The sequence below is a fragment of the Nomascus leucogenys genome, chromosome 12 (assembly GCF_006542625.1).
Source record: "Nomascus leucogenys isolate Asia chromosome 12, Asia_NLE_v1, whole genome shotgun sequence".
In the NCBI taxonomy this organism is placed as follows: Eukaryota; Metazoa; Chordata; class Mammalia; order Primates; family Hylobatidae; genus Nomascus; species Nomascus leucogenys.
Window position 1 is genome coordinate 21,422,543 of NC_044392.1, and position 22,424 is coordinate 21,444,966.

Here is a 22,424-nt window from a genome sequence, read left to right on the forward strand (position 1 = left end):
GACCCTTGAACAACATAGGTGTGAACTGTGTGAGTCCACTTATATGCAGGGTTTTTTTGTTTTGTTTTGTTTTGTTTATTATACTTTAACTTTTAGGGTACATGTGCACAACCTGCAGGTTAGTTACATATGTATACATGTGCCGTGTTGGTGTGCTGCACCCATCAACTCATCATTTAACATTAGGTATATCTCCTAATGCTATCCCTCCCCCCGCCCTCTACCCCACAACAGGCCCCGGGTGTGATGTTCCCCTTCCTGTGTCTATGTGTTCTCATTGTTCAATTCCCACCTATGAGTGAGAACGTGCGGTGTTTGGTTTTTTGTCCTTGTGATAGTTTGCTGAGAATGATGGTTTCCAGCTTCATCCATGTCCCTACAAAGGACATGAACTCATCCTTTTTTATGGCTGCATAGTATTCCATGGTGTATATGTGCCACATTTGCTTAATCCAGTCTATCATTGTTGGACATTTGGGTTGGTTCCAAGTCTTTGCTATTGTGAATAGTGCCGCAATAAACATACGTGTGCATGTGTCTTTATAGCAGCATGATTTATACTCCTTTGGATATATACCCAGTAATGGGATGGCTGGGTCAAATGGTATTTCTAGTTCTAGATCCCTGAGGAATCGCCACACTGACTTCCACAATGGTTGAACTAGTTTACAGTCCCACCAACAGTGTAAAAGTGTTCCTATTTCTCCACATCCTCTCCAGCACCTGTTGTTTCCTGACTTTTTAATGATGGCCATTCTAACTGGTGTGAGATGGTATCTCATTGTGGTTTTGATTTGCATTTCTCTGATGGCCAGTGATGATAAGCATCTTTTCATGTGTCTCTTGGCTGCATAAATGTCTTCTTTTGAGAAGTGTCTGTTCATATCCTTCGCCCACTTTTTGATGGGGTTGTTTTTTTTTTTCTTGTAGATTTGTTTGAGTTCATTGTAGATTCTGGATATTAGCCCTTTGTCAGATGAGTAGGTTACAAAAATTTTTCCCATTCTGTAGATTGCCTGTTCACTCTGATGGTAGTTTATTTTGCTGTGCAGAAGCTCTTTAGTTTAATTAGATCCCATTTGTCAATTTTGGCTTTTGCTGCCATTGCTTTTGGTGTTTTAGACATGAACTCCTTGCCCATGCCTATGTCCTGAATGGTATTGCCTAGGTTGTCTTCTAGAGTTTTTATGGTTTTAGGTCTAACATTTAAGTCTTTAATCCATCTTGTATTAATTTTTATATAAGGTGTAAGGAAGGGATCCAGTTTCAGCTTTCTACATGTGGCTAGCCAGTTTTCCCAGCACCATTTATTAAATAGGGAATCCTTTCCCCATTGCTTGTTTTTGTCAGGTTTGTCAAACATCAGATAGTTGTAGGTGTGTGGCATTATTTCTGAGGGCTCTGTTCTGTTCCATTGATCTATATCTCTGTTTTGGTACCAGTACCATGCTGTTTTGGTTACTGTAGCCTTGTAGTATAGTTTGAAGTCAGGTAGCATGATGCCTCCAGCTTTGTTCTTTTGGCTTAGGATTGACTTGGCACTGTGAGCTCTTTTTTGGTTCCATATGAACTTTAAAGTATTTTTTTCCAATTCTGTGAAGAAAGTCATTGGTAGCTTGATGGGGATGCCATTGAATCTATAAATTACCTTGGGCAGTGTGGCCATTTTCACAATATTGATTCTTCCTACCCATGAGCATGGAATGTTCTTCCATTTGTTTGTTTCCTCTTTTATTTCATTGAGCTGTGGTTTGTAGTTCTCCTTGAAGAGGTCCTTCACATCCCTTGTAAGTTGGATTCCTAGGTATTTTATTCTCTTTGAAGCAATTGTGAATGGGAGTTCACTCATGATTTGGCTCTCTGTTTGTCTGTTATTGGTGTATAAGAATGCTTGTGATTTTTGCACATTGATTTTGTATCCTGAGACTTTGCTGAAGTTGCTTATCAGCTTAAGGAGATTTTGGACTGAGACAATGGGGTTTTCTAGATACATAGTCAGGTCATCTGCAAACAGGGACAATTTGACTTCCTCTTTTCCTAATTGAATACCCTTTATTTCCTTCTTCTGCCTGATTGCCCTGGCCAGAACTTCCAACACTATGTTGAATAGGAGTGGTGAGAGAGGGCATCCCTGTCTTGTGCCCATTTTCAAAGGGAATGCTTCCAGGTTTTGCCCATTCAGTATGATATTGGCTGTGGGTTTGTCATAGATAGCTCTTACTATTTTGAGATACGTCCCATCAATACCTAATTTATTGAGAGTTTTTAGCATGAAGTGTTGTTGAATTTTGTCAAAGGTCTTTTCTGCATCTATTGAGATAATCATATGGTTTTTGTCATTGGTTCTGTTTATATGCTGGATTACATTTATTGATTTGCGTATGTTGAACCAGCCTTGTATCCCAGAGATGAAGCCCACTTGATCATGGTGGATAAGCCTCTTGATGTGCTGCTGGATTCGGTTTGCCAGTATTTTATTGAGGATTTTTGCATCGATGTTCATTAGGGATATTGGTCTAAAATTCTCTTTTTTGGTTGTGTCTCTGCCAGGCTTTGGTATCAGGATGATGCTGGCCTCATAAAATGAGTTAGGGAGGATTCCCTCTTTTTCTTTTGATTGGAATAGTTTCAGAAGGAATGGTACCAGTTCCTCCTCGTACCTCTGGTAGAATTCGGCTGTGAATCCGTCTGGTCCTGGACTTTTTTTCATTGGTAAGCTATTAATTATTGCCTCAAGTTCAGAGCCTGTTATTGGTCTATTCAGAGATTCAACTTCTTCCTGGTTTAGTCTTGGTAGGGTATATGTGTCCAGGAATTTATCCATTTCTTCTAGATTTTCTAGTTTATTTGCGTAGAGGTGTTTATAGTATTGTCTGATGGTAGTTTGTATTTCTGTGGGATCGGTGGCGATATCCCCTTTATCATTTTTTATTGCATCTATTTGATTCTTCTCTCTTTTCTTCTTTATTAGTCTTGCTAGCGGTCTATCAATTTTGTTGGTCTTTTCAAAAAACCAGCTCCTGGATTCATTGATTTTTTGAAGGGTTTCTTGTGTCTCTATCTCCTTCAGTTCTGCTCTAATCTTAGTTATTTCTTGCCTTCTGCTAGCTTTTGAATGTGTTTGCTCTTGCTTCTCTAGTTCTTTTTTTTTTTTTTTTTAATTATACTTTAGGTTTTAGGGTACATGTGCACAATGTGCAGGTCTGTTACATATGTATCCATGTGCCATGTTGATTTCCTGCACCCATTAACTCGTCATTTAGCATTAGGTATATCTCCTAATGCTGTCCCTCCCCCCTCCCCCCACCCCACAACAGTCCCTGGAATGTGATGTTCCCCTTCCTGTGTCCATGAGTTCTCATTGTTCAATTCCCACCTATGTGTGAGAACATGCGGTGTTTGGTTTTTTGTCCTTGCGATAGTTTACTGAGAATGATGTCTAGTTCTTTTAATTGTGATGTTAGGGTTTCAATTTTAAATCTTTCCTGCTTTCTCTTGTGGGCATTTAGTGCTATAAATTTCCCTCTACACACTGCTTTGAATGTGTCCCAGAGATTCTGGCATGTTGTGTCTTTGTTCTCTTTGGTTTCAAAGAACATCTTTATTTCTGCCCTCATTTCGTTATGTATCCAATAGTCATTCAGGAGCAGGTTGTTCGGTTTCCATGTAGTTGAGTGGTTTTGAGTGAGTTTCTTAATCCTGAGTTCTAGTTTGATTGCACTGTGGTCTGAGAGACAGTTTGTTATAATTCCCGTTCTTTTACATTTGCTGAGGAGTGCTTTGCTTCCAACTAAGTGCTCAGTTTTGGAATAAGTGCTGTTTGGTGCTGAGAAGAGTGTATATTCTGTTGATTTGGGGTGGAGAGTTCTGTAGATGTCTATTAGGTCTGCTTGGTGCAGAGCTGAGTTCAATTCCTGGATATCCTTGTTAACTTTCTGTCTTGTGGATCTGTCTAATGTTGACAGTGGGGTGTTAAAGTCTCCCACTATTACTGTGTGGGAGTCTAAGTCTCTTTCCTGGTCCCTAAGGACTTGCATAGGCTCAAAATAAAGGGATGGAGGAAGATCTACCAAGCAAATGGAAAACAAGAAAAGGCAGGGATTGCAATCCTAGTCTCTGATAAAACAGACTTTAAACCAACAAAGATCAAAAGAGACAAAGAAGGCCATTACATAATGGTAAAGGGATCAAGTCAACAATAAGAGCTGACTATCCTAAATATATATGCACCCAATACAGGAGCACCCAGATTCATATGCAGGGTTTTTTTTTTAAATGAATATATTGGAAAATATTTTGGAGATTTGCAACAACTTGAAAAAAACTCAATTTTGCAGCCTAGAAATATCAAAAAATTAAGGAAAAGTTACATATGCCATGAATGCATAAAATATATGTAGATACTAGTCTATTTCATCATTTACCATCATAAAATATACACAAATCTATTTTTTTAATTATACTCTAAGTTCTAGGGTACGTATGCACAACGTGCAGGTTTGTTACATATGTATACATGTGCCATGTTTGTGTGCTGCACCCATTAACTTGTCATTTACATTAGGTAGATCTCCTAATGCTATCCCTCCACCCTCCCCCCCCACAAATCCATTGTTAAAAGTTAAAATTTATCAAAACTTAAACACACAAACACAGACTGTTCATGGCACCAAAGCTGAGAAAAATGTAAAGGATTGTAAAAATGCAATATTAAATCATAACTGCATAAAATTAACTGTAGTACATACTGTTCTGTAATAATTTTGTATATACCTCCTGTTGCTATTACCGTGAGCTCAAGTGTTGCCAGTCTGCTTAAAGTGCCAGGTGATGCTGGTCATCTCTACATGAGCAGTTTTTCTCTCCAGTAAATTGGTGTATCACAGTAAAATGTGATCTCGCAGTTCTTTTGTATTTTTTGTGTTTAGTACACTACCATAAACCTTGAATAACACAAGGTGGCCCATACAAAATGCCACTAGTGATGCTGGAAGTGTTCCCGAGAAGGAAAGTATGACATTGCAAGAAAAAGTTAAGTTGCTTGATACGTACCATAGCTTGAGGTCTGCCACCGCAGTAGCCACCATTTCAGACAGATGATTCATCTTGGAAACAGGCAACATACAGCATCAATTAATACAGTACAGTACTATACATGTATTTTATCTTATGATTTTCTTAATAACATTTTCTATGGCTTATTATATTGTTAAGAAGACATATAACATACAAAATACGTGTTAATTGACAGTTTCTTTACTGGTAAGGCTTGTAGTCAGCCATAGAATATTAGTAGTTAAGTTTTCAGAGAGTCAGCAGTTGTATGTGGCTTTTCTAATTCATGTGGAGTTGGCACACCTAACCCCCATGTTGTTCAAGGCTCAACTGTATATGATTTTGGTACTCTTCTGTGTGCATTTTATACTCTTTAAGCAGTATACAGACACCAAAAAAGTCTAAACCTAGGCAGATATACAGTAGCAGTGTTATTGTTTCTTTGTAAAATCTCATTTAGCCTTTTCTACAAATGTTTGAGCTAGGTACTGCCTTCCCCCATTTTTAGATGAAAAACTACAGTTCAGAGATGTTACCTTGACAGGATAATCCAAGCTGTAGGTTGCAGTGCCAAGACACTTGTATACGTCTTCTGATTCTACTTCCAGACGTCTTCTCATAATTTCATAAATAATTACAGTCCTGCTGTCTTTTTAAGGAAGACATTATTTTGTGGAAGATAATCTTTTATAGAAATGAAATTAAAGAAAATCTTTTCTTATTAGTTACCTTGGTCAGTGATTCAAGGCTAGTTTTCAAGACTGTACTTGGGAGTAAATGTATATCAATATTTCTGTCTATCTGTGTGCTTTTATCTTTTTATTTCTGTTCACCAAGAGTTTATACATTAATAAAAATTACCCCTGATTCAGAAATCTTGCCTAAAATTGATCTAGAACTTCTATTTCTCTCAGGTTATATTAATCATCATGGAAAGAACAAAACAAATGCCATGTATGTTAAAATTAAGATAATCAAATACTAAATATCCCTAGAAGTTCTGGCATTACAAATATATAAAACTAAAATATTCTGACAATTCAGGAATATTTAATAAAAATTACTATTTTAAGTTTAATTCATAATCACAGGAGTGGGTTATTTTTAATTTATAATTTTTCACTAGGTCACTGGATTCTTGCCAGTTTTTAAGGTAGTCAAAACAGTCTTGCATGTAATAATAATAATAACCATTTATTAAGCACCTATTATATGCCAGAGAACCTGCTGGGCATATTTGTTATTCATTTAATCACTTAATATTATTTAACCCTTTTTATTTAGTGGGCAGTCAGTTACTATTTGTTGATTTTATTTTATTTCAGGACTCAACCTACTCTTGGAACTTTCATAAAACCATAAGTATCGTTAAATCCAGTGAGTGCAGACAGTGTTGGGGATGTCTTTGGGGACTTAGCTATTTTTTTTATGAATTATGGTTGGGCTTGACAGCTGTCCTTGTGTTGACAGCTCTTCTGATTATAGCAGTTGTCAAACTCCATCCTTAAGCAGGTTGTAAATCCTGGCTTCTTCAGATTAGAACTGGGTCAGAGCCAATCGCAGGTTAACTAGAGGCCAGTATTCTACTACTGTACGTCCTTACTAGTTCATTCTAAATAGGCTTTGTGTGGCAGCATACTAAAACCCTTATATGCCTGTATTTTACCTGGGTTTTTTTTTTTAATCTTCAGATATTGGTCCTCCTGTTATTTCATGATTAAATATGGTCCTTGCTGAAGAGTATATTGGTGTAAGTGTGGTCTTACTTATAAATGGCCTGTTAGCCTTCCCCTCCTCTTCCTCCACTGGGAATACTAATATCATTGCATCTGTGTCTCCCAGGGGAAATCAAGGCTTTTCCTTGCACGTGCAGTCATGTGATTTCAGAGTGGGCAGGCTTTGTATCCTCATGAGCCCTCAGTCTTCCACGCAAAGCACCATCTGTTCTGTTACCTCCACACTGTTACAGGGCAGTGGGAGGAGGCATTAGAGTGAAAATAAATAAAATAAAAAAAAGAAAGAAATTCATCATCAAAACCCTGAGGATTAATGGAGTCAGAAGGCTCACTGCTCTGAATGGAAATTCATCTTCACCTGTGCCAGTGTCAGGGCTGCCTCTATGGCACTTGACAAATAGAGGTTCCCAGGGTACCATAAATTCAGCAACTGTTCTAATCCCTATAGACTTGCTCAAGCTTTTCCGAGATGGGCTTATGACTGTTTTTGTATTTCCCAGCACATTGTGGGCACCAGTATATCCCCTCATTAATTTGGTAAAATGTTAGCACCCTTTCCTCATTTCTCTCTCATGTTCTTTGCCTTTGTCTGTTTTGAAAGGGTGGGCAGAGTACACATTTCTGAAAGACCACTCTACATTATGACTTGGGTTTCACTGAAGATGCCAAAAGAGAGAAATCAATTAACTAATGAATGTTGAGCAAACAGTAAGTGCCCAGCATTATGCTAGATAGAGAAGAGAATGCAAAAAGAAGCATATACTCAAGTACTTCAGCATCTCATTGCGGGCTACAAAGCATATTTTTTCAACAACTATTTGTTGGGCAACTATATGTGCAAGTAGGCTCTGTGCTAACATAAACATAATGGATGCCTCTCAACAGTGAGTCTCCAAGAGATACTGCAGGTGGCCTCCTCATATCAGGATAAGATGCACCCGTGTGGTTTAGAAGGACCCTTGTCCTTTAAGTTACTCAGTCTCATTCTTTTTTATCTATATAACTTCCTCATTGTTTATGCTGTCATGTAAGTCTGTCTTTGCATAACTCCCAGGCATTTGTTAATAAAACTCCTTTCATATGAATGCCATATTTCTTGCTCTGAATTACTGTTTTGCAAACTTAAATTCCAAATTCATATCTCACATTATAGTTAGACCTGAGGTAAAATTTCATTCACATCTGTCAAGTTAGGGAATTATTATTCGCCTCAGGTAGCATTTTCATAGCTGGTTGACTAGAGTTCCCTAGATGTGGAACTTAAATTCTTAAGCTCCATAGCTGGGTTGGTGCCCATAGATTATATCATATCTCACCACTGGAATGGTCACATCATCATACAGCATAAATGTAATTAATGTCCCTTTGTCTGAGATGGCCATCTTTTGTGTCTTCAGCCATAGCACACATCTACTTAGCCCTGATCTTCTCGCGTAACTGTTGGGTTGGAATTGAGCCAAGCGTGATCTGACAGATCATGATGGTTATTATTGTGTATTATAGATTTATACAATGGGAAGTTTATTCCTGTGACACTGCTAAAGGTCCTATAAAACCTAAGTGTTTCTTACAATAAGTTGATACTAATAACTGCAGTGTAAAGGTTAAAGTAGCTAGCTCTATGCAGGATAAATAGCCTTTTTTTCACAGCTACTTGATATAAGGCAATGTGTCTTCAACTTTATTATATTTTATAAGAGATTGTCTTTCATTTTAATCCAATTTGGTATACAGTGATTCATGATAAAACCCTTCAGAAGTTTAAAATGAAAAATGTTGACTAAAATTATTTTTGGGCCAGGCACAGTGGCTCATGCCTGTTACCCCAGCACTTTGGGAGGCCAAGGCAGGTGGGTCACCTGAGCTCAGGAGTTTGAGACCAGCCTGGCCAACATGGTGAAACCCCATCTCTACTAAAAAATACAAAAACAATTAGCTGGGCTTGGTAGTGGGCACCTATAATCCCAGCTACTCAGGAGGCTGAGGCAGGAGAATCGCTCGAACCTGGGAGGCAGAGGTTGCAGTGAACCAAGATCGTGCCATTGCACTCCAGCCTGGGCAACAAGAGTGAGACTCCATCTCAAAAAAATGATAATAATGATAAAATTATTTTGGGAGTCAATTTTAAAGTCTCAAAAAGATACTATAATCCTAAACACTCTCTTGAATCCTCGGCCTTGGTAAAGACGATACCTTCTCTTCCTCCCTTTCTGTGGCATCCCTCAAGATGCAGAATAGCTCTTGAGTCTCAGGAGCTACCCAAAACTATGATCTCAGCCAATCAGCAGTGACCCTGGGGTTGGAATAGGCAATTCTTGCCTCCCTCTACATTTTCTCCTATTCTCCATTCGTCAGATATTAGTGTCTATACCTTGGTAGCCTTCTAAGAAACCCCATGACACTGAAGGCAGAGATAGTGTTCACAAATGGTCTGATTTTAGCTCAGAAAAAAATCTCCCCTCTACTTTGGTTCACTTAGAAGAACCTCTGAGCTTATATGGGTATGGATTAGAGTTTGGTGCCTAAGCTTATCAAGATAAGTAATGTAAAGGATCACAAAATCTATCCCAAGTACCTATCACAACCTGGTTTTGGCTGTCGGCTCTATGCACACTTCACAGCACATAGCCATGAAGCCCTAAGCTGGAAGCACCCACACAAGGAGAAAAGATGGTCAAGGGAACCAGAGAAACTACTTTATCTTTACCTAAGTACCGTTAGAGAGCAAAAGAAGAAATATCACTGCTAAATCATTTAAAACAAACCCCTAGGGAGTTCTGCTTCCACTATTAAGATGTAGAAAACTGCAAGAGAACTTCATTCTTACCCTAACAAAAGAAAAAGATAGTCTACAAAATCATAACTTTTTGTGAACACATCGGAGAGCAGAGGTTTCATGGCAGCCAAATAAACTGAATTTCAAAGAGTAACAAGCCCCTATAAGACACACAAACTGTTTCACCTTTGGCAGAACACCTGAAGAAGAGGCAGCCACCATAAAAATAGGAAGAAAGCAGCTAAGATTAACAAATTGTTAAAGTGAGCTAGCATGACATTTTAGAGTAACTAGGAGCCTGAGACCCAAAAGGAGTCCTCAGTTGCATTCTTTTTCATTAACTGGGTGCTCATGAGAGAAATTTCTATAGAAGAGAGAAAGCCTCTTCAGTGGCACACAGGCATGAAACGTTTCCACTTCCCTGTATCCTTTTTTTTTAATTAATTAAATTTTTGACACATAAACATTGTATATGTTTCAAAACATGATGTTTTGAAATATGTATACATTGTGGAATGGCTGAATTGAGCTGATTAATAGATGAATTGCCTGACATACTTATCATTTTTTGTGGTGAGAACACTTAAGATTACTCTCAACAATTTTCAAGAATACAGTAAGTTATTATCAACTATAGCCACCATGTTGTACAATCCTAAACTCTTATTTCATTCAAAGCCAAATCCTTAAGCCATAGAGGAGGAGCTGAAAGCCTTTCTGGCCTCCCCTCCTGCTGCTCCTGGGCTCAAGTAGATAACTACTGCTTTTGAAGTTAGAGTAAAAGCAAAATCTGCCTTCAGGGAGGGACAGGAAAGCCCTGGGCTTAGGACTCTTGCAGTGATATAAAGCAGAGATTCCCCCACCACTGAAGGCAGGGCAGGAAAGTCTCTCCCACCCAAGACACCCACCACTACCAACACCACATACACACACACCACAGAGTTTGGCTGACATTTGGGGGAGGGTTGTGTAGGAACAAAGAGAAATCACCATCCCTGAGGTCCTGCCTAAGACTGAGACCAGCCCAAAAGGACAAAGAACTCCATCTTACTCCCGCCATGAGCCAAGCCCTGACTAATAAGCAAGAGTAGCCCATTGATGGAGGAGGGAAAAGAATGTAGAGAGAGAGAGACTTCCTCTGTGGTACAGATATGCAGAGACTGCTGAAAGCTAAGGGTGGAGCAAGAATAGTGAAAAAAAAAACCCTAGCACCCTAGCCCCACACTAAGCATAAGGTAGCAGCATCCTATCACTGGAGGAGTTTGAAGGCAATGATGCACTGAACTTATCTATCACAACAACAAACCCAAACCCAGTTCAGCTACTGACATTCATCTCTGTACATCTTCATCAGAGCTCTTGGGTGAGTAGGTGCATTGTTAATGAGAGCAATATTTTGAAACGAATCTGTTTTCCTGAGCAGTAGGTCTCAACAGTGGGTTTAAAATATTTAGTAAACCACGTTGTAAATAGATATGCCATCATCCAGGCTTTGTCGTTGCATTTATAGAGTATAGGCAGAGTAGATTTAGCATAATTCTTAAGGGCCGTAGGATTTTTGGAATGGTTTATGAGCATTGTCTTCAACTTAAAGTCACCAGTTGCATTAGCCCCTAACAAGAGAGTTCACCTGTTCTTTTTTGTTTTTTTTTTTCTTGCTCTGTTGCCCAGGCTGGAATGCAGTGGTGCAATCTCGGCTCACTGCAACCTCCGCCTCCTGGGTTCAAGCTATTCTCCTGCCTCAGCCTCCCGAGTAGCTGGGACCACAGGCAAATGCCACCACGCCCAGCTAATTTTTTGCATTTTTAGTAGAGATGGGGTTTCACCATGTTAGCCAGGATGGTTTCGATCTCCTGACCTTGTGATCTGCCCCCCTCGGCCTCCCAAAGTGCTGGGATTACAGGCGTGAGCCACTGCGCCTGGCCGAGAGTTCACCTATTCTTTGAAGACAGGCATTGTTTTCTCCTTTCTAGTTATGAAAATCCTAGATGGCATCTTTTTCCAATATGAGGCTGGTTCATCTACATTGAAAATCTGCTGCTGGAGACGGTGGCTCATGCCTATAATCCCAGCACTTTGGGAGCCCCTGGTGGGCGGGTCACTTGAGGTCGGGATTTCCAGACCAGCCTGGCCAACATGGTGAAACCCCTTCTCTACCAAAAATATAAAAATTAGCCAGTCATGGTGGCACATGGCCAGTAATCCCAGCTACTCAGGAGGCTGAGGTACAAGAATCGCTTGAGCCCAGGAGGCAAAGGTTGCAGTGAGCCAAGATCACGCCACTGCACTCCAACCTGGGCGACACAGTGAAACTCTGTCTAATAGAAAAGAAAAAAAGAAAATCTGTTGTGTAGTAGCCATCCTCATCAATTATCTTTATCTTAGTTAGATCTTCTGGATAACTTGCTCTCGCTTCTGCATCAGCACTTACTGCTTTACCTTGAACTTTTATTTTATGGAGACAACTTTCCTTCAACGTCATGAGTCAGCCTCTGCCAGCTCCTAACTTTTCTTCTGCAGTTTCTTCATCTCTTTCAGTCTTCGTAGAATGAAAGAGCCAGAGCCTTGCTGTGGATTAGACTTTGGCTTCAGAGGATGTTGTGGCTGGTTTGATCTTCTACCCAGACCACTCAGACTTTTTCTAAATCAGAAATAAGGCTGTTTTGCTTTCCTATCATTTGTGTGTTCGCTGGAATAGTGCTTTAATTTTCTTCAAGAACTTTTACTTGGCATTCACAAGTTGGCTGACTGCACAAAAAGCCTAGCTTTTGGCCTGTGTTGGTTTTTGACATGCCTTCATTACTAAGCTTAATCATTTCTAGCTTTCGATTGAAAATGAGAGATGTGTGACTCTTCCTTTTACCTGAACACTTGGAGTTCATTGTAGGGTTATTAATTGGCCTAATTTCAATATTATTGTGTCTCAGGGAATAGGGAGACCCAAGGAGAGGGATAGATGGGGGATTGGCTGTTCCATGGTACAGTCAGAACACATACAACGTTGGTCGATGAAATTCGTATTATATGGGTGCAGTTCATGGCACCCCAAAAAAATTACAATAGTAACATCAAAGATCATTTATCACAGATCTTCACAACAGAAATAACAATAATGAAAAGTTTGAAATATTGTGAGAATCCCCACAGTGTGATACAGAGACACAAAATGAACAAATGCTATTGGGAAAATGGCACCGATAGACTTGCTTAATATAGAGTTGCCACAAATCTTTAATTTGAAAAAAAATGCATTATCTGTGATGCACAGTAAAGTGAAGCACAATAAAATAAGTTATGCCTATATAAAATATTTTGAACTGAATGAAAATGAAAACACTCTTGTCAAAATTTGTGGGATGCATGGGAGGCTGAGGCAGGAGAATCGCTTAAGCCGGGCCGGGGAGGCAGAGGTTGCAGCAAGCCAAGATTGCACCACTGCACTCCAGCCTGAGTGACAGAGCAAGACTCCGTCTCAAAAAAAAAAAAAAAAAAAAAAAATTGGGGGATGCAGCTAAACCACTGCTTTAAAGGAAATTAAATACTATTATTAGAAAAGAAGAAAGATTTCATATCAGTGATCCAAGCTTCTACCTCAAAAAAAGAAGGGCAAATTAAGCCCAAAGTGTGAAACGATAAGAAAGATCAGAGCAGAAATCATTGAAATAGAAAATCACAAAACAGAAAATCAGTGAAATCAAAAACCGGTTGTTTGTAAAGATCAATAAAACATAGTCCTCTAGCCAGACCAAGGAAGAAAAAAAAGAGAAGAAACAGGCTGGGTGCTGTGGCTCACACCTGTAATCCCAGCACTTTGGGAGACCAGTGTGGAAGGATCACTTGAGGCTAAGAGTTCGAGACCAGCCTGGGCAACATAGCAAGACCCCATCTCTACAAAAAATGTTTTAAAACATGCCAGGCATAGTTGTTTGAGCCTGTAAGTCCCAGCTACTCAGGAGGCTGAGGCAGGAGGATCACTCATGCCCAGGAGTTCCAGGATGCAGTGAGTTATGATTGTGCCACCGCACTCCAGCCTGAGTAACAAAGTGAGATGCGACACCAAAAAAAAAAAAAAGCAAATTACCAATTTCAGGAATGAAAGGATATCAGTACATATCCTAAAGATATTATAAAGCAAATAAGGAAAGATTATACACAATTTTGTACCAATGAAATAGATAACTTAGATGAAATGGACAAGTTATTATTATTATTATTATTTTTTAAGACAGGGTCTCACTCAGTCACCCAGGCTGGAGTGCAGTGGTGCAATCTCAGCCTGCTCACACTGCAGGCTCCACCTCCCAGGTTCAAGCGATTCTCCTGCCTCAGCCTCCCAAGTAGCTGGGATTACAGGAATGCGCCACTGTGCCCAGCTAATTTTTGTATGTTTAGTACAGACAGGGTTTCACCATGTTGCCCAGACTGGTCTCAAACTCCTGACCTCAGGCAATCTGCCTGCCTTGGCCTCCCAAAGTGCTACTGCTACGATTACAGGCATGAGCCACTGCACCTGGCCAGGACAAATTTTTTTAAAGACACAAACTACCAAAGTTTTCTGAAAAAGAAATAGAAAGCCAGGCGTGGTGGCTCACACCTGTGATCCCAGCACTTTGGGAGGCTGGGGCGGGTGGGATCACCTGAGGTCAGGAGTTTGAGATCAGCCTGGCCAACATGGTGAAACCCTGTCTCTACTACATACACAAAAATTAGCCGGATGCGGTGGTGTGTACCTGTAATCCCAGCTGCTCAGAAGCCTGAAGCAGGAGAATCACTTGAACCCAGGAGGCGGAGATTGCAGTGAGCCAAGATCGTGCCACTGCACTCCAGCCTGGGCAACAGAGCCAGACTCCATCTCAAAAAAAAAAGAAAAGAAAAAAAGGAAATAGAAGTGCATGCCTTTAGTCCCAGCTGGGAGGCTTGGGGAAGAGGATCACTTGGAGCCAGTTCAAGGCTGCACTGCACTATGATCATGCTTGTGAATAGCCACTACATCTAGCCAGGGCAACATAACCTGACCCCATCTTAAAAAAACAAAAATAAAAAATAGAAAATCTGGATAGCCCTATATTTATTAAAGAGATTGAATTTGTAGCTAGAAACTTTCCCACAACAAGATTTCCAGGCCTTGATTACTTCACTGGTGAATTCTACTGAGTATTTAAGGATGAAATTGGCCAGGCACAGTGGCTCATGCCTAAAATCCCAGCACTTTGAGAGGTGAGGCAGGCAGATCACCTGAGGTCAGGAGTTTGAGACTAGCCTGGCCAATGTGGCAAAACCCTGTCTCTACTAAAAATACAAAAATTAGCTGGGTGTGGTGGTGGGCACCTGTAATCTCAGCTACTCGGGAGGCTGAGGCAGAAGAATTGCTTGAACCCAGGAGGTAGAGGTTGCAGTGAGCCAAGATCATGCCATTTGCACCATTGCACTCCAGCCTGGGCAACAGAGTGAGACTTTGTCTCAAAAAAAAAAAAAAAAAATTCTACACATAAACGCTTCCAGAAAATAGAAGGGGAAGGAGCACTGCCCAGCTCATTCTGTGAAGCCAGAATTACCCTGATAACCAAATCCAGACAAAGACCTTAGAGGAAAAGAAAACTACAGGCCAATATTCCTTATGAACATAGATGCAAAAATGTTTAATAAGATGTTAGCAAATTGAACCTAGTAAATACAAAAAGGATAATAAATTTTGTACAAGTGTGTTTATCCTAGGAATGCAAGGTTGGTTTGGCAATGGAGAACCGTAGTATTTCACCATATCAACAGATCAAAAAAACAAAATGTGATTATATCAATTTATGTAGAAAAGGCTGACAAAATTCAACTTCCCTTCGTGATTAAAACAACAACAACAAAAACTCACAACAAAATAGAAATAGGAAATAGTAGGGAATTTCTTTAGCCTGAGAAAATCGACAGTTAATATCGGCCTTGATGATGAAAGGCTGAATGCTTTCCCTCTAAGACTGTGGACAAAGATATCCACTCTCTCCATTTTGATCCAACACTGTATTAAAAGTTCTAGCCAATGCATTAAGGCAAGAAAAAGAAATGAAAGCCATGTAGATTTAAAAAGAAGAAATAAAACTTCCTTTTCTCGTAGGTGATGTGTCCATCTATGTATAAGACCCCAAGAATCTATTAAAAAAAAAAAACTAGAATAAGTGAGTTCACCAAGTTCACAGGATATAAAATCAATATACAAAAATGAAGAGTATTCGTATATGCTAGTAATGAACAATTGAAAATTAAAATTCAAAAACACCAAGGCTAGTATATAAATCTTAATTGTTTTTCTTTATGCTTACAGTAAATTGAATTTTTAAAAGATATTATTTGCAGTAGCCTCAAAAACATGAAATTCTTAGGGATACATCAAACAAAATAAGTGTAAGATTTGTATGCGTATAATTCCTAAATGTTATCGAAATTACGGAAAATTTAAATGGAAAGAGATACCATTGTTCGTGGATCAAAAGACTCAATATTGTTAAGCTGTCCATTCTTTCCAAATTGATCTATAGATTCAGTGGGGTCCCCATCAGAATCCCAGCAGGATCTTTGTAAAAACTTATAAGTTGATTCTAAAATTTATATGGAAAAGCAAAGGACCTAGAATAATCAAAACAACTTTGAAAAAGAATAAAGTTGGAGGCCCCACACTGGTTTCAGGACTTACTATAAAGTACAGAAATCAAGGCAATGTTGTATTGGTATAAGAATAGGTATATAGATCAAAGGAACATGATAGATAACCTAGAAATAGATCCAATCACAAATGGTCAGCTGATTTTTGACAAAAATGCCAGCATAAAATTCAATGGAGGGAAGAATAGCCTTTTCAACGTATAGAGCTGTAACAGTTGGACAGCCAAATGCAAAACAAAACAAAAAGGTGAGCCTGAAGCCTACTCAAAAATTAACTGGGAAGGTAAGATCTTAGATGTATATGTAAGAGGAATAATGATAAAGAACTGGAAGAATATCTTTGTGATCTTGGTGTGGGCAAAGTGTTTTTTAGATGGAACACAAGCGCAAACTATAAAAGAAAAAATAAATTACACTTTATCAAAATTAAAAACTTCCACTCTTCAAGATACTCTTAAGAAAAATGAGAAGTCACATGCTGGGAGAAAATATTTATAAAACATATATTTGGAAAAAAAAAACTTTGTATCCACAATATATAAAGACCTCTTATAAGAAAATGACAACCTTATTAACAAATGAACAAAAGATTTGAACAGATAAATCACCAAAGATAGATAGTTGGCAAATAAGCACACGAGAAATGTTCATTGTTAGACATTAGGGAAGTACAGGTTAGAAATCACAATGAAAAGCCACCGTAGACCTAACTAGAATGGCTAAAAAATATTTTTAATAATAGTAAAGTGCTGGTAAGGGTGCAAAGCAACTGAAATTTATACTTATTGGTGTGAATGAAAACTTTAGAAAAGTTTGGTAGTTTCTTGGAAAGTTAAACATTCACTTGCCATATGACTCAGCAATTCTACTTCTAGCTATTTACCCACAAGCTGTGAAAACATAAAACAGGACCACACAAAGACCTTTACCCAACTGTTCACAAGATCCCTGTTCATAATGCCAAAAATTGGAAGCAGCCCAGATGACTACATACATCCATAGAGTAGAATACTACTCAGCAATCAAAAGGAAAGAACTGATACTTGAAGCAATGTGGATGGATTGCAAAAGCAACGTGCTAAGTGAAAGAGACCACATACAAAAGACTATATGCTATATGATTTCTATTTCTGGAAAAAGACAAAACTATAGGGACAGAAATCAGATCAGTGCTTGCCAAATTATGCCACTCCACTCCTCATAAATGCCTGTGGATCACTTGACAAAACTCAGACTTCTTAGTGTGACCGATTCAAGGCCCTAGATAACTTGACTTCAATCCAACCTCTGTACTTTCAACTCTTTGTACTGCTTCCCTGAGCCAGCAGAGACAGTTCTCCCAGCATTCCTTGTCATGCCTCTGCTAGTGGCATTTTCGCATTCTGCAATGCCTTTCCTTCTCAGAAATTTTGCTCGATCCTTCAAAGCTCATCTTACATCTTACTACCAATTTGTAGTGTTCACTGATCCCTCAGTCTCCTCCTTCCTCCCTGACTTTGCAGTGTATGTATTTCTGCCACAGTTCTTATTCATTCTTTTGTGTTAGAATTGGTTGTTTACATATTTACAATCCATTCTGAATAGCAGGAATCTTACCTGTATTCCTGACAGGACTGGTACAGTATGTGCTCAGTAAAATGGCTATAGGGCCGGGTGCAGTGGTGTATGCCTGTAATCCCAGCACTTTGGGCGGCCAAGGCGGGAGGATTGCCTGAGCCTAGTAGTTTGAGACCAGCCTGGGCAACAAAGTGAGACTCCCAAAGTGAGAGCCAAGCATGGTAGCACACACCTATAGTTATAACTACTCAGGAAGCTGAGGTGGGAGGATTTGCTTGAGCCCAGAAGGTCAAGGCTACAGTGAGCCATGATCTCGCCACTGCACTCCAGGTTGGGAGACAGAGCCAGACCCTGTCTCAAAAAGTCTGTGAAATTCAGCTCCATACCCTTTCTTTCTCTTAAAACAAACGAACAACAACAAAAACCCACACACTGTATTGTGTGATAATCATGCTACGAAAGAGTATATAAAATGTATATGAAGAACTTAAACAAAGCTTTTAAAAATGTACCCACTACTTAGCTTAAGAAATAGAACATCACCAATATCTTTGAGCCTCCTGTGCATGCCTCTCAAATCATATGGCCTTCCCTAGTGGTAATCTTTGAGAGATTACCACTATCCCAAATTTTATATTAATGATTTCCTTTGTAGTTTCAGTACATATTTGTATGTCTGAATAATATTCTTCAGTTTTACCTGTTTTCAAAATTTTGTTTAAATGAAATCATATCATATGTATTCTTCTCACTTGTTTTTTTCCCTTCAACATTATGTTTTGGAGATAAACCCATGTTGTGTAAAGCTATAGTTCATTAGTTTCCAGTGTTCTATAGGATTTCATTGTACAAGTGATCGATACTTTATCTGTATGTTGCCATTAATGAGCGTTTGGGCTGTTTACATTTGGGGTCTGTTGTGAACAGTGCTGCTGTGTACATGCTTGCAAATATCTCCTGGAGAACACATGCAAAAGTGTATAACTAGAAGTAGAATTGCTAGGTTGGAGGGTATATGTGTGTTTAGGTTTAACCTGTAATGCTCTAGTGTTGTCTAAAATAGCAACACCGGTGTACACTCTGACATCTAAAGGGGTTTCTCTGCTCCAGTCCTTATCAGTGCTTGGCACTGTCAAAGTTAATTTTCACCAATCTAGTGGGTATGAAATGGTATCTCCTGGTTTTAATTTTCATTTCCCTGATAATGTGGAATGCTCATCTTTTTATATGTTTATTGCCATTTATGTTTCATCTGGTGCCTCTTTTTGCCTTTAGTGAGTCCAGTTGTCTCAACACCATCTAATCATTGGGTCTTTATTTCCCCACTGATCTGCCAGCTTTGTCATGAATTAAGTTTTCATATGTGTGCAGAAGGATAGATCACCCTCTGTTCTAAGCTTCTGGTCTGTTTCTCCGTTTTGGGGCAATACCATACCATATTTATAAGTCTTGATATCTCTACGCCCTTTTTTTCCCTTCCTATACCTTGAACTTATCAGTTAACACCCATTGGTGCCCCTTTTTTTTTTTTTTTAGTTCCTGTAAAAGAATGGTCTGATTACTGGGCCAGCTTTTTTTTTTAATTTACAAATTGTAAAGTTCAGTTAGTTACCCACTTATCCCCTCTTCAAAAACAAAACAAACCATTTTATTTGACATTTACAGTATTTTTAGCCTTTTGACATATCCTGCACATGTATCATTATTCTGAGAGAAAGATCAAAGTAAAATAGATACTTAAATACTATTTTTTATTCTTTTCCTTAATCCCATTCTTAAAGACTAGAGCCCAAAAGCCTCACAATTTAGAATATATATATGTTTGTGTGTGTGTTTCTAGACAACCAAAAAGGTAAATTTGATTTTCCTAAGGCTTGAAAATCTAGCATAATACCACAGTTCTCATTACCAGGCCTGATCATCCTTCAGCCACTGTAACATTGCTCTTTGTTCAGTATTCCTTATTGCTCAGCACTTTCCTTTCCTGCTGAAGTAGAGGAGTTTCTCTGTCTCGTGGTAAACTTGTTTTCATATTTGTCAATTTTCCTTTCAGCCTCTGCCTGTGAGTTTCTGGATATTGTAGAGCTGCTGCTCCAGTCTGGTGCTGACCCCACTCTCCGAGACCAGGATGGCTGCCTGCCAGAGGAGGTGACAGGCTGCAAAACAGTTTCTTTGGTGCTGCAGCAGCACACAACTGGCAAGGCTTAATCAAAAGACTGGAAAACTGCAGTCTGTAATAGCATAAGGCTTCCATTATGAAAGAAAACTACAGAAATTATACTTCTTTTTCTGCCCGTCTTTGGTATGTATTGGCTAATAAAATCAGTTCTGTGGAACTGGGATTTTGAAGTCTCAGCAATTCATTCTTCTTGCATACATTCTAGGCAGTACAGTTTTAGTAATGAACATGTGTACTGTGCATAATATAATCCAATTCTGCTGAGCATGCTCTGAAATTTATCACTGCTTTAGAGGATGGGCAGAAGAGGAGACAGATCATATTTCACAATATTAAGCATGGCTGCTTTTTTAAAAAACATACAGAAGCAAATGTAACCATTAGGGAAAGTTTCATGCCATCCCAACATGGTAGAGATCAAATGATCTTTTGTAGCATTTTGTACACCTGGTCTGAATAGGCAGCTAAGATGTCTATTCTTTTGGCAGACAGAATTGGGAAGATAGGAAAGAAGAGGGGTGTTAAGAAAAAGAAAGCAAAGGAGAAAGCAGAATTTTGTCACATAAGGGGTGTAGAAGTCAGAACAACTAGATTTACTGAAAATCTCAAAACCCTGGGGCATTTTGGAATAATACTCTGTTTTCACTCTAGGATTGAAACAGATTCTGGAGGATTCATCAGGGTTAGGTCAGATTCCTTAAACTCACCTTCACTAAACGGGAAAGGAATTTCATTAGGGCTCTTTTAATTGTCTATAATGACCATGTCATATATAGCAGCAGTCTCTGTTAAAAAAAAAAAAAGCTTAGATCTGAACTGTTAGGTCTATTTGGGTCTATCCAATATCTTAATGTGAAGTTACTTCTGGATACCAGAAGAGCTTTTGTTTTTTATTAAAAATGTAGACAAGTATGCTATCATTTTAACTTAAAGGATAGACCAGTATGCCACTTTTTTTTTTTTTTTTTTTGAGACAGGGTCTCGCTATGTCACCCAGGCTGAAGTGCAGTGGTGTGATCATGGTTCACTACAGCCTCAACCTCCTGGGCTCAAGGGATCCTCCCACCTCAGCCTCCTGTGTAGCTGAGATAGCTGGGACTACAGGTGCGTGCCACCACACCCCACTAATTTTTGTATCTTTTGTACAGACAGGGTCTCCCTATGTTCCTCAGGATGGTCTCAAACTCCTGGCCTCAAGCAGTTTTCAGGCCTCTTAAAGTGCTGAGATTACAGGTGTGAGCCACTGTGCCCAGCCAGGTATGCCACTCTTGAAACTGGCTCCCAACATTTTCCCTGTAAGCCCCAAAGGCTCCATCTGGGGAATTCACTGACTTTTACTATTATATAAGGAAAGTAGATAGTTGACATAGGAAGAGAAATGAAATAAAAAATGAGTCGAGATGCAAAGATAACCACTTAAAAGATAATTTTTCTAACAGTTGTTACTATTAAAATAATGAGTAATAAACTTGCTTAGTATAGTCCTCAACGGTGAAGATTTTCATTAGCGTGAGCTAACCTGTTCTTTGGAACAAGCCCCTCTATAACAGAAATGAGGCATATTAGTGCTGTTTATTTTGTGATTTTTCTATCTTAACTTCTTATTTTCTGAGATATAAACCAAAATCATTCACCAAGATGATTCATTTTTGAAATAATTAATCTGTGGAAGTGATATGCATATTAGTACATACTGAAATGCTGTGATTCTAGTAGAACATTCTCTTCATTGTCTGTTCTTTCACCACAATCCTAGCTACATAGCAACCTGCTGTTTAGCTTAAGTCTTTCACATTCCACTCTAATTGAATGTGTTTTAAGAAACATACATTAGTTATAGTGAAGTCACCAGGATGATGCATGCAGTTTTTAATTGATATTACTTTGTGCATTTTTAAGACATTAGCAAATCAAAAACCATTTATTCATTTTTAATTTACAGGGTATTTGAGCAAGAAGCTATTAAGGAATTCCTTTTTTCATCTCTCTTTTGCAATTCGAACTTGATATTTCTTAGACAAGTTTTTTATTACCTGTTTTGCCACATCTAAAACTGTATAGATTTGTTTTAAAGCAAAGAATATAACTTATCTTTTATTTTATTTTAAAAATTTCAAATTTATGTTCAAAACTATCACTAAAAACAGCCATCAACTTAACATTTTCAAATACATTCTAAAGCCAATTTCCAAAATCTCTATTCTTTATTCATGAGTGTCTGAATTTTCAGAAACCTTGCTATCATATAATAATCTATAGATCATCTCCCTGTGCCTTAAAACACTGTTCTAGGCCCATGGCATTCCCTTTTCTCAGTATTATGTATATTTAGAATTAATTATATGATATCTCAAGATACTACCTGAGATATCTTGAAAAGTCTCATAGAAAGTAGTGAATTACCAATCAGAAACTAAATCTTTTAAACCTATTACAACTATGTTTCTAATAAAGATGTAAGAAGTCAGCC

The 22,424-nt window shown here is 38.6% G+C and overlaps 1 protein-coding gene across 3 annotated transcripts in view; it reads left to right on the forward strand.

Moving 5' to 3' along the window:
• The window catches only part of ACBD6 (acyl-CoA binding domain containing 6), a 223,403-nt gene extending 202,453 nt beyond the window's left edge, over positions 1-20,950 (forward strand). For 2 of the 3 annotated variants that reach the window (XM_030823916.1, XM_030823917.1), the window contains one exon: positions 19,829-20,117. In XM_030823916.1, coding sequence (XP_030679776.1) covers positions 19,829-19,983 — 155 coding nt within the window. In that variant the 3' untranslated portion in view covers positions 19,984-20,117. Of the gene's footprint in view, positions 1-19,828; positions 20,118-20,931 lie in introns of those variants that run through there. The other variant, XR_004032595.1, reaches the window with a different exon arrangement.
• Positions 20,951-22,424: the final 1,474 nt, after the last annotated feature.